General features: G+C 48.2%; 1 protein-coding gene across 2 annotated transcripts in view; it reads left to right on the top strand.

Moving 5' to 3' along the window:
* ARMC9 (armadillo repeat containing 9) overlaps window positions 1-12,434 on the top strand; it is a 127,669-nt gene that overhangs the window by 73,969 nt on the left and 41,266 nt on the right. For both annotated transcript variants that reach the window (XM_048502029.1, XM_048502028.1), the window contains 2 exons: window positions 4,422-4,512; window positions 11,258-11,316. In XM_048502029.1, the coding sequence (XP_048357986.1) occupies window positions 4,422-4,512; window positions 11,258-11,316 (150 nt within the window). The remainder of the gene's footprint in view (window positions 1-4,421; window positions 4,513-11,257; window positions 11,317-12,434) is intronic.

Here is a 12,434-nt window from a genome sequence, read left to right as displayed (position 1 = left end):
TTTTAAGGGGCCAAAGGACTGGGGGGACCTAAGTAGCGAATTGCTTGTTCGGAGCGGTCATGTTCGTGTTGCTTTTTAAATAATCAACACAGTTCAAGTCTGAAGGAAGGCTGGAGGACATCAGGGAAAACACTGGCATTCATTGTGTTACCACCAGCATTATCTAGATTCACTGCTGAGAGTTGAATGAAGTCATGATGTCAATTTCTGACCTCAGTATCTGTTATGAAATTATTTGATTTATACCCCAGCCTTTCCCGATAAGTTGGGCTTAGGATGACTTTCAACAGAAACACAACAGTATAATAATTAAATATATAAATAGCTTAAAATCCAAATATAAAACTGATAATAAAACTAGATGATGCCAAACTCAGCGAGGGGCCCTGTCATAAGGAAGGAACAGAGTTAATACATTAATAAATAAGCTGGGTGCCAGAATTCGCAAAACGTTGCTTACTTATTTCCACCCCAAAAAAACCTGTTTATCCTTTTCTATGTGGATTACGGTATTTTTGAAACTGAAGTTTTAGCCATGTTCTCATACACCATTTAATAACTTCTGTGTTGATGGGGGGAAAGCCATGTTTCTGATGTTTTTTAGGAATGGAGTTGGGAGCATGCTGAATGTCTCTATCCTCTTGGCCACCGGTGCAAAAATGACAACAGCAATTATATTAAGGTGACCAGATTGTCACTTTTGTAAACCGGGATGGGCGGGTGGGCGGCCAGCCGGCCAGCCACACACGCATGCACGTGCAGCCGCAGGAGCACACTGCCTTCTGGGGCGCTCCCATTTCCCGCCCTGTCACAGGGCGGGAAACGGGAGCACCCCAGAAGGCAGTGCTCCTGCGGCCATGTGTGCGGGAGGCTGCCGCACTGCCTTGCACCCCAGAAGGCAGTGCGGCAGCCTTCCAAAAATCGGGACAGTTCAAAAAACACGCGGGACAAATTGTTTTAAGGCAGGACTGTCCCGCCAAAAGCGGGACGTCTGGTCACCGTAAATTATATCCCTGTAGAATCTGTTCTCTCTCTCTCCCTCCCTCCCTCCCTCCCTCCCTCCCTCCCTCCCTCTCTCTGGCAATGGAGTAACACCTTTTACTACAATTATCAGCTCAGTGACAAAGAGCTCCCTGGTGCACTGTGCATATTTTCACAGGTTCCTTTCTCTCCTCCCAACAGTATCCATTTTAAAAGGTTTCTTTTGACAAAAGCGTGGCACTGAGAAGCCTGGAAGCGAACTAAATTAGACTGAACTTTGGCAAAGAAGGAACACTACCGCTCTGGAGGCCCCTGAATTGCTCATTCTTTCAGCAAACAAGTCAGAATGACAATGCAGAACATCCCCAAAGACGTTCTCTGTCTCCCCGCTCCCCCCGTCTGAATACCCTTAAAACATCTGCAGTCCCTACCAGCATTTCTGACCTTCCCTGATCAGTACCCGTCCTGCCACATTTGAGATTTTTGAGAAAACAGAAAAAGACCAGCAGACTTGGGTAGAAGCTTTTGTCCTAGTAACAGCTGGGCAATGCAGCAACAGTGGCTTGTTTGATGGGAAGTTAAGCAGAGTTGGCCCTGGTCAAGATTTAAATAGAAACTACCAAGCAAGTCTAGGGTGGCTACCCAGAGACTCATTACGCATAGGACACTTACCTTGAGGCTGTTCATGGGCTCCTTGGTGCGCTGTGGGCTTGTAGGGGGGTCTCTTCGCATTTTTTGGTAACACATGAGGAGGCACTCCCTCCTGAGCGCGCAGTTTTTTGTAGAGAACTCTCCAGGCCTGGTTCTCTTAACTCTGCCCATCAAGTGTTTCTTAAAGGCACAATTCTTAAAGGAACTTGTTCTTAAAGGCACAGATCTCACTACACTCCGTAGTCAAAATTGCTTTTATCCATATTACTATTCCCAAAATAATTCTCCCACCAAATGAAAGAGCAAAGCAATTATCTGGATTATATGCTGCCTCAAAGGAGTGGACATTGCTGCTGTAACTGATCCCCCCCCCCGCCAGCTCTTCCTGCTGCTGCTGTCCCTGCAGGTCAGAGAGGCTTGTTATTTTGAGATATCAGTCTATCAGCATGAAATGCAGAGGTCAGTGTGTTTTGGTAAGCTCCTATGAGTGAACTTCTTCTCTTTAACTTAAAGCAGCCAGCAACATGGAAGAGGGGATGAGGGGGAAGGCGTGGGTGGCAGTGTGAGGGAGAGGGAAGGCTGGCCATAGGCGGGGGGAAGTTCTCTGGGCCAAACCTACACTGGCAAATCTCTCTGCTCTGGGGACAAAGCAAATTAATCAAACCCGGTTCCTCTAGATTACAGTGCACCTGCTCTTAACCACTATGCCATTGCTGGTTGTTAAAATGGTGCTTGTAAACAACCAGTTGTTAAATTATTTGAATTCCACTTCCCTCACGGAACCAGCTTCATTACTCTCAACGAGTTATCTGCGATAAAACTGTGACTGTAATGGAACAGCAGTGCATTGTGGGCGAAGGTGCTCTTCTGCTGTCCCTGCCGTTTCTTAAGATGAAAGGGATGAACCGGGTGATGCATGGCTCGACGGCTGCTTTCTTTCGGAGGAGATAACAATGCCCCTCCATTGAACAGCCCAGCCAAAGCCGGTCTCTCTCCTGATTTGCCCTCTCTTCCTCTGTCTGCGTCTGGATGGATGTTGTGATCTTGCCTGCGGCTCTTATCTTATCTCTCCTTGCCAATTCCCCAAACCTGTCTCCGGAAAGCATAACGGGGGAGGTAGAACGGTGGCTCAAATGGCATTGTTTCTAAATTGTCACTCATCCTGTGCTCATCTTGTGCCCTTTGAGGAAAGGATTGTAATTCTGCTTGGTTTAGAATAGCTGGGGGGCGGGGGAGGTGTCTATGGAAGGGGAACTTTTTCCTGGCAACTTCTAAGCTCTGTGCTAAAACGCAGGCCCCAGTGGGGGCAGAAATGCACACAGGAATGGTATCTAAGGCCCCTTCCGCACATGCAAAATAATGCATTTTCAAACCACTTTCACAACTGTTTGCAAGTGGATTTTGCTATTCTGCACAGCTTCAAAGAGCACTGAAAGCAGTTTGAAAGTGCATTATTCTGCATGTGCGGAATGAGCCATAGAGGACTGACAATCACAGAGCAAGAAGCCTGCTCTTGATTAACTGTTTAATTGAGACCTGGTTCTGTATAGCCCCCAAAATGAGGTTGTTGGTTTATAAAGAAGAGTTTGAATGTGTATCCCCCCCTTTCTATCCTGTAAGGAGACTCAAAGGGGCTGACAATCTCCTTCCCCTTCCTCCCCACCACAACACCCTGTGAGGTGGGTGGGGCTGAGGGAGCTCCGTAGAACTGTGACTAGCCCAAGGTCACCCAGCTGGTGTGTGTGGGAGTGCACAGGCTAATCTGAATTCCCCAGATAAGCCTCCACAGCTCAAGCGGCAGAGCTGGGAATCAAACCCGGTTCCTCCAGATTAGATACACAAGCTCTTAACCTCCTACGCCACTGCTGCTCCATAAAGAAGAGTTTGAATGTGTATCCGCGCTTTCCAGCCTGTACGCCGCTGCGGAGACTCGAAGGCTGCATTATAATCGCCTTGCGCTGCCACGGCCCCACAACGAACACCCTTTTCGCGGGTTGCGGACTGAGAGAGCTCTGAAGAGCACCGGGACGGCCCAAGGTCACCCAGAAGGTTAAGGGCTCGGGTATCTGATCTGGAGGATACCGGGTTTGATTGCAGGCACAGGATCGTCTACGGTGTGGACGGGCTTATGCGCTGGGGAATTGGCTTAGCCTGTACACTCCCACACACGCTGGCTTCGAAGACGGCGGGCTAGTCATTCCGACTGCCAGGAGCTCTCTCAGCCCCACCTACCTCACAGAGTGTTTGTTGTGAGGGGGGAAGGGCAAGGAGATTGTGAGCCCCTTTGAGTCTCCTGCAGGAGAGAAAGGGGGGATATAAATCCAAACTCTTCTTCTTCTTCTTCTTCCTTTTGAAAAACCTTGCTCGTGGAGCAAGGTTCAAAAGGGGCGTTTCCATGCTGCTTGGGCGGCGCGAGCACAGCGCCGCTACGTTGCAGCAGCCCCTGCCATACAAACGCCTCCCCAGGGACAGCGTTTTTGCCATCCCTGGGGCGCTCTATTCCGCTCGTGCGGAAAGATCCTCGGAATCAGGAGCTGATGGCTTAAACGGGCAAGCCTCTTCTCTGCTTTTGGTCGCAGTGGCAGAGACATGTCTGCTGTTGCATGTTTCGGATGCTGCTTTTCCTGAGAGAGAGCCAGAGCTGCCGGGCAGGACAGAAGGTCAGCGCTTGGCCGAGCATTTTTACCCCATCTTTCCGGTCCTCCGCAAAAGCATCACCAGCAGAATGACCTTATGCCGAGGTCACCCCTGCGAACCGCTCACGCAGCTCTGTTTTCTGACCCGTCCAGGAAATGGAAGACATTCTGCGGTGCTACATTGAGGAAGGAAATGCCGACATGATCCAACAGATTGAGTTTATCATCAAGCAACTTAAATCAGGTCAGAGGGACACAGACCGTTATCTGGGCTGCAGATATTCCATAACAATCGTGAAACGCTCGTGCTCTGGGGCAGAGAACTGGAGGCAGTTTTGAAACCAAAAGGGTTGGGGCTTCGAAGTCAGTTCCCGTGACCCTTGTCTTGACCTACGTGGTGGTCCAGAGCAGGTTGACTTAGAAATAAGCCTTGCCCATTTCTGAGAGGTTTGCTCAGGCCTGCAGCCTTTTTTAAATTTATTGATTGATTGATTGATTGATTGATTGATTGATTGATTGATTGATTTATATTATATTATATTATATTATATTATATTATATTATATTATATTATATTATATTATATTATATTATATTATATTATATTATATTATATTCCGCCCTCCCCAAAGGCTCAGGGCGGTGTCCATCAATAATAAAAACAATTTAAAACATCATAATATATAATTTACATAAAATAATACATAAAATACCAAGACTACAGATGGCTTCAACCCCTCCCTCCCCCTTTTATATACCCACGTGAGGCCAGATGTTCTTATGGCGGAGTTGACATCATCCCAGCTGGCCAAACGCCTGGCGGAACAGATCTGTTTTGCAGGCCCTGCAGAAACTCTGTAAGTCCTGCAGGGCCCTGATCTCACCTGGGAGCCTGTTCCACCAGGTAGGGGCCAGAACCATAAAGGCTCTGGCCCTTGTAGAGGCCAGCCGGATCGCCTTGGGGCCAGGGATCACCAGTAGGTCCGCCTCCGACGAGCGGAGGGGCCCAGAAGGGCGATATAGGGAGAGACAGTCCCTCAGATAAGCAGGGCCAAGGCCGCGAATGGCTTTGAAGGTCAATACCAAAACTTTAAACATGACCCGGTACTCGATTGGCAGCCAGTGCAGTTGGTATAGGACCAGCGTAATCCGGTCCCTAGCTGTTGCCCCAGAGAGGAGCCTGGCTGCTGCATTCTGCACGAGTTTCAATTTCCGGATCATGGCTGAAGGTAAGCCCGTGTAGCAGCCCTGGCCTCACAATCCTATAGGAGTTTGGCATAGTGTCTCGCTTCCCTCGAGTGATCATAATTTTGTTTACACATATCTAAGCCCCGCTAATTTGTAGGTGGAGGGGTGCTTAGAATTGTAGCTTTGAACTCGGTGAAATAGGAATTGGTTCCTTGGGTGTGTAGGACTTCTGCCCGTACAGTTAGCTTTTCCGCACACTCTGCTTTCTTGTGATTTTGTTGGCAGACAATCTATGACCGCTGGAATCAGTTTGAACACAGCTCTTCCTCATGTCTGCCTTCCTTTTGCATTTCCCCACTGGTGGAGTTAGTTTATTTTCTTTCACATGTGGCCGGGAGGGTGCTGCTGTTGTGGGTGATGTCATCAGTGGTGACACAGTGCCCCCTTTAAATTGTTTGTTTCATGTTTCTATCACCAAAAAAAAGACAATTAAAAATCAAGTTTCTAGAAAAAGATTTGAGCAAAAGCTGTTTCCAGAGAAATGAGAGGGAAAACCCAAGTGGAAAACCCAAGTGGAAAACCCAGTTGGCCCCGTATCTCTCCCGCCCTGAAGTAGCCACGGTGATTCATGCAACGGTCACCTCCGGGCTAGACCACTGTAACTTGCTCTACGCGGGCTTGCCTTTAGCTGTGATCTGGAAATTGAAAATCGTACAGAACGCGACAGCCAGGCTTCTTACGGGAGCATCGAGCAGGGGCCAGATTACTCCGGTCCTATACCATCTGCACTGGCTGCCGATCAAGTTCCGGGTCATGTTTAAAGTGTTGGTCTTGACCTTCAAAGCTATTCACGGCCTTGGACCTGCATACCTACGAGACCGCCTCTCCCCATATCGCCCCGCTAGGCCCCTCCGTTCATCGGAGGAGGACCTCCTGGTGATCCCTGGCCCTAAAGCTATCAGGCTGGCCTCTACAAGGGCTAGGACTTTTACAGCCCTGACCCTCACCTGGTGGAACAGGCTTCCAGGTGAGATCAGGGCCCTGTGCGACTTGCAGAGTGTCTGCAGGGCCTGTAAGACGGACCTGTTCCGCCAGGCATTTGGCCAGCCTGGTTAAATACATTGCTGCCATTTCATCTGGCCTCCCGTGGGCACAAAGGTAGGGAGGGGGGAGGGTGAAACGCCATCTGACGCTATATGGTTCCTGGTTTTATTATTGCTAATTAGTTGTTTATGTTATGTTTTTAAGCTGTTTTTATCACTGTTGTCCACCGCCCTGAGCCCCCCGGGGTAGTGGTTCTCAGCCTGGGGGTCGGGACCCCTTTGGGGGTCAAACGGCCCTTTCACAGGGGTCGCCTAAGACTCTTTGCATCAGTGTTCTCCATCTGTAAAATGGATAAATGCAGTGGCGTTCCTGCCTAGGGACAGGGGGTACCCTTTGTCCCCGGGCGCCCCCCATTTGGTCACGTGGGGGGGGCGCCAACATTTCATGGTCGTTTGTGTGTTTTTTAATTTTTAAAGTGTTTTTCACACTCCGGACTGCAGGGGGCGCATTTTTAAGGCTAGCGGCACCAAAATTTCAGGGTACCATCCAGAGATTGTCCTGATGATACCACCCAAATTTGGTGATGTTTGGTTCAGGGGGAGCAAAGTTATAGACCCCCAAAAGGGGGTGCCCCCCATCCCCATTGTTTTTTTTCAATGGGAGCCCCAACCTGAAGATGGGAGGCTACCCATTTGAGGACCATAACTTGGTCCCCCTGGTATAACCTCACCAAACTTGGGTGGCATCATAAGAATAGTTAACAGATGACCCTGAAAATTTGGTGTCACTAACTAACCACACACGCCTTCTCAGAGCACCAGAAAGTTGCCCAAGATTGCTTTGTTTTGCAGTGACTTTGCTCCATTGTAGCCAATGGGGAATTTCTGAGTGTGTGTAGGCAGGCTGCACATTTTTTTGAAGATAGAGACACCAGACTTTCAGGGGTGGCTCCAGGGAGGGCCCTCCCTGGTAATAGCATCCAGGTTTGGGAGGCCTTTGCTTTCTGGGGGGTTCAGTTTTATGGGCCCCAAAGGGTTATTTTGTTTCCCCGGCTCCTGCACATGAGAAAGCCTGTGGGCTGAGTTCTCTCAGAACTCTCTCTCAACTCCCACTCCAGAAGCCAAAGCTCACCGAAGCGGATGCTATTACTCAAAGGCTCTTGGAGCCACCTTGCAGATGTCTGGCAAGCCTCTATCTTCAAAATGTACAGCCTGCCTCAAGAAATTCCTCATTAGCTTCCACAATGGAGCAAAGAGAGTCACTAAACTAAGCAATCTTCGACAAATTTCTTGAAGGGTGCCCTGGAAGAGATGTATTTATTTTAAGAAGCTAGAGTGACACCAAAATTTCAGGGTATCATCTTTTTAACTATTCTTATGAGGCCATCCAAGTTTGGTGAAGTTATGTTCAGGGGACCAAAGTTATGAAGTCCCTCAAATGGGTAACCCCCATGACTAAAGGGATAACTCCCATTGAAAAGCAATGAGAGATGAGGGGCATTCATTTGGGCATCCATAGCTTTGCTGCCCCTGAATAAGCTATCTTAAACTTCGGAAGTGGCCGAGCACCATCAGAGAACTGATCTCTGGATGATGCCCTGAAATCATGGTGCTGCTAGCTTTAAAACTACACTCCTCCTACCCAGGCCAGCTAAAAAACACCAAAAATACCCCCAAAAAAAAACACAAAATACCTTGCATTCTCATTTTGTTCATATTTGGGCGGGGACATAATCGGGATAATTTTTTTGTCGAGATGTTGCTTAAATTGCCCAATTCCAGCCCGAATCTGCTATTTGTTTTCATCTGAATCTCCAACCCTCAAAGAAAGTGATGCTGTTTCAGGGTGGGGAGAATCCACCCCCAAACAGCATCACTTCCCATTTTGTTTGAACCAGGGACCCCAGATTCTCCCTTTAAGGTGGATTTAAAAGAAGAATCTGAGCTCCCTAGTTTAAACACCATTGAAAGTGATGCTGTTTGGGGGTGGATTCCACTGGAGGTGTTTTGTGAGAGATGATGCTGACATTTGTTTGGTAAATGTTTTGCTGGGGGTGATTTGTGAGAGATTTACATGCTTAATACCCACTTGCACTGGCTTGGAGTTGTTTCTCTGGCTAACAACCTACCTCATAGGGTTGTTGTGATTAGGAAAAGAGTTGGTGGGGAGAGAGCCATGTATGTTTTGATGGGAGTGGGAGGTGTTTCGTGAGCTGGTACAAAAAAATCATTGTTTGGTCTTAGTGGGGGAGGGTGGCCACCCATACGCCGGGCGGGGGGTGGGGCGCCAAACTCAGGTTTTGTCCCCGGGCGCCAGCCTGCCTAGGTACGCCCCTGGATAAATGTTAGAGTTGGGGGTCACCACAACATGACGAGCTGTATTAAAGGGTCGCTGCGTTAGGAATGTTAAGAACCACTGCCCTAGGGGAAGGGTGGTTAATAAGCAAAGCAAAGCAAAGCATTTTATTGTCATTGTGCACGCACAACGAAATTTACAGCAGCATTCCTCAATGCACACAATTCCAGACTCATACCCCATCCTCACTTTCCCCTTCCTCCACCCATCCCTACACAGCCCCAAACACATCAACACGAAGCCGCGAGTTCAGCATCGCCACAGCTCTAGAGTAGAAGCTGTCTCTAAACCTCTTTGTCCTAGTTTTGATAGACCTGTATCGTCTGCCGGATGGTAACAGTTCAAAAAGAGAGTGTGCTGGATGAGACGGGTCTCTCAGAATATTCAGATAGATAGATAGATAGAGAGAGAGATAGAGAGATAGAGAGATAGATAGAGAGAGAGAGAGAGAAAGAGAGAAAGAAAGAAAGAAAGAAAGAAAAAGAAAGAAAGAAAGAAAGAAAGAAAGAAAGAAAGAAAGAAAGAAAGAAAGAAAGAAAGAAAGAAAGAAAGAAGCAGAAACCGAAGGCACAAAAATGTGTGGAAATTAGGATAAACCGAAGCAGTGTGGGGCCAGAATGGATAATGTGGCTAGGTCTTTATGTAGCCAAGATGGCTTCGAGGTCGATGTGCCGGCTGCATTTCCCCACAAGTGAAATCCTTTTTGTTTTCCTAATTTGACTTACAGCTGCAAGTTACAACTGCTGTTCTTAATAAGAGGCCAGAGATAGTTTTTATCGCAGACTCTGGTAATCACACTTTGAACTTTGATAATGTGGAAAATCTTGATATCCCCCTCCAATCAATTAATCACCCCTCCCGTGTCAGCCCAAAGTGCCCCCTGAATGGCTGCCACTGGGAGGTGGGAGACCCCTAGGAACGGCCTGGAGGGAATTGGAGGTCTCCTGCAGGAGGCAAGGATTGGTGAAAATGCCCCCCCCCCCCGCCCCCACAGAGATTTAGGCGGGCAAACCATTATGAAATAGATTTTTTACTACATGGCAGAATTCAACCTGCCATGCATCACGACACATCACGGTGAATCCAGTTGTGTACATTTTGCAGCGGTGCCCTTGAACGTTTTATACGATGCAGGTTTATTTATTTATTTATTGTTGGATTTATAGGCCGCCTCATTCCCGGAGGGCTCGAGGCGGCTCACGATAATAGCTGTTCTCTAAGACAGCAATCAATACAAATAAAGCTTAAACCCATTAAAACTTGGAGCAGCAGTTACTAAAGTAAATACAATAAAGACAACAGAAGTTGTTAAAAACAGGCGCCCAATCTAATGGCCAAAAGGGGTAGGGGGTAGGCGGGGCCCAAGATGACGTCAGGGCCCAACCAAGATGGAAAAAACAGGCAGCCTCCGTCTCAATGTGGTCTCAAGGTTGACCACACCATAAAGCCAGCCTGCAATCACTTTGCTGCAGGTTTAATCCCCTAGCGCCAGGGTCCTCCGCATGGTGCCCACTGATGCCTGTTGAACTGAAAGCCAAGAATTTGGCTCTTTTTCCCACTTGCTCTTTTTCCTGGTTTTCTTTCAGAAGATGATCTTTTGGAATTTATCCATTTGAAGTCTTATACCCATGGTGGCGAACCTTTGGCACTCCAGATGTCATGGACTACAATTCCCATCAGCCCCTGCCAGCAGGGCCAATTGACCATGCTGGCAGGGGCTGATGGGAATTGTAGTCCATAACATCTGGCGTGCCAAAGGTTTGCCACCACTGTCTTATACGGACTTCTTGATATACACTTGGCAATTAATGTGATGAGAATTAACAAATCATTTTCTGAAGACAACTACAAAGAATTGTTGGTGTATGCATATGAGGATATTATGAAAAGTGTATATTGATAATGTTTCATTGACACTGGCACTTTATATAAATGTATTGCACTTTATGACTTTCATGAATATGAGATTAGAATAGGGTTAGTGTTAGGTTAATTGTGTTGTCAGTTACATGAAGAATAATTGAAATAACTTTGTACAAACGGATGTTTGAATCATTTATTATAATTGGGATGAACATATAAGTCCGGGTTAGTGGCTAAGAGCAGTGGCTAAGAACAGGTGCACTCTGATCTGGAGGAACCGGGTTTGATTCCCAGCTCTGCCGCCTGAGCTGTGGAGGCTTATCTGGGGAATTCAGATTAGCCTGTACACTCCCACACATGCCAGCTGGGTGACCTTGGGCTAGTCACAGCTTCTCGGAGCTCTCTCAGCCCCACCCACCTCACAGGGTGTTTGTTGTGAGGGGGGAAGGGCAAGGAGACTGTCAGCCCCTTTGAGTCTCCTGCAGGAGAGAAAGGGGGGGATATAAATCCAAACTCTTCTTCTTCTTCATTTCTTTCAGAAGAGCCACTGGACGACAGTGTGGAGTCTGACGATGAGGAGAAGGAAGATAATGATGAGGTAACTGGCTCTCTGGAAGTCCAAAAGCATTGATTGCAGCATTTCACCCTCCTTTCTCCACAGTGCAAGTGTGTAATTTTTTCTTCACAAAACCCCCATGATGCTTGTTATGCTGAGGAGAAGTAACTCTCCTGAGGTGACGCAGAGAAGGGGTTTGACTCTGGGTTCTGTCGCCGCCCCCCAAAACTACATTGGCCTTCTCTGGTTTTAGCTGTAATGAGTTTTACAGAGATGATTCCTTCTAAGAACTAATTTGAGGCTGCCATATTTGTGCTGTTTTTAGTTGGGAACTGTGATTCTCAGCAACACAGAGGTTGCACCAGATACCCCGCTGGAAACCAGATTCAGTAACCACGGCTCAAGCCTGCCTGTGTAGCAATCTGACGGTTTCTGTGTTGGTCTTCAGGGCCAAGCTGAATATTCGGCAGAACCTAGCGATTTTTGAAAGGTGGAAAATTTCTGAAAATGTTGACATAGGCGCAACATTTTCAGAATCTGTACAGTTCCGTCGCTTCCCCCAATTGCTGCTGCCAGCTATCATTTCATTGCAATCCATTTCCTCCTCCCTCCGAAGATGCTGTTTCCTTCCCTCCTTCCATGGGGGTATGCAGTAAGAATACTTTGATTCTAGGCTAGTAGTACCTTAAAGATGGAGATGATTTTCAGGATTCAAGTTCCCTGCCTGCCTGCCTGCCTGCCTGCCTGCCTGCCTGCCTGCCTCCCACCCTCCCTCCCTCCCTCCCCCCTCCCTCCCTCCCTCCCTCCCTCCCTGCTTCCCTCTCTCCCTGCCTCCCTCCCTGCCTCCCTTCCTTCCTCCCTCCCTCCCTCCCTCCCTCCTCCCTCCCTGCCTGCCTGCCTCCCTCCCTCCCTGCCTCCCTGCCTGCCTCCTGCCTCCCTGCCTCCCTGCCTGCCCCCCTCCATTCTGTGTCAGAATTCCAAAGGTGCCCCGAGGCTCAAAATGGTTGGTGACCCCTGCCTTTGAGGAGTTTGGATCGATACCCCACCTTTCTCTCCTGTAAGAAGTCTCAGAGTGGCTGACAAATTCCTCTCCTTGCTTCTCCCCCAATAGACACCTTGTGAGGCTGGTGGGGCTGAGAGAGTTCCGAGAGGACTGTGAC

This window comes from Sphaerodactylus townsendi, linkage group LG06 (genome assembly GCF_021028975.2).
Source record: "Sphaerodactylus townsendi isolate TG3544 linkage group LG06, MPM_Stown_v2.3, whole genome shotgun sequence".
In the NCBI taxonomy this organism is placed as follows: domain Eukaryota; kingdom Metazoa; phylum Chordata; class Lepidosauria; order Squamata; family Sphaerodactylidae; genus Sphaerodactylus; species Sphaerodactylus townsendi.
This window is presented reverse-complemented; position numbering and strand designations above follow the sequence as displayed.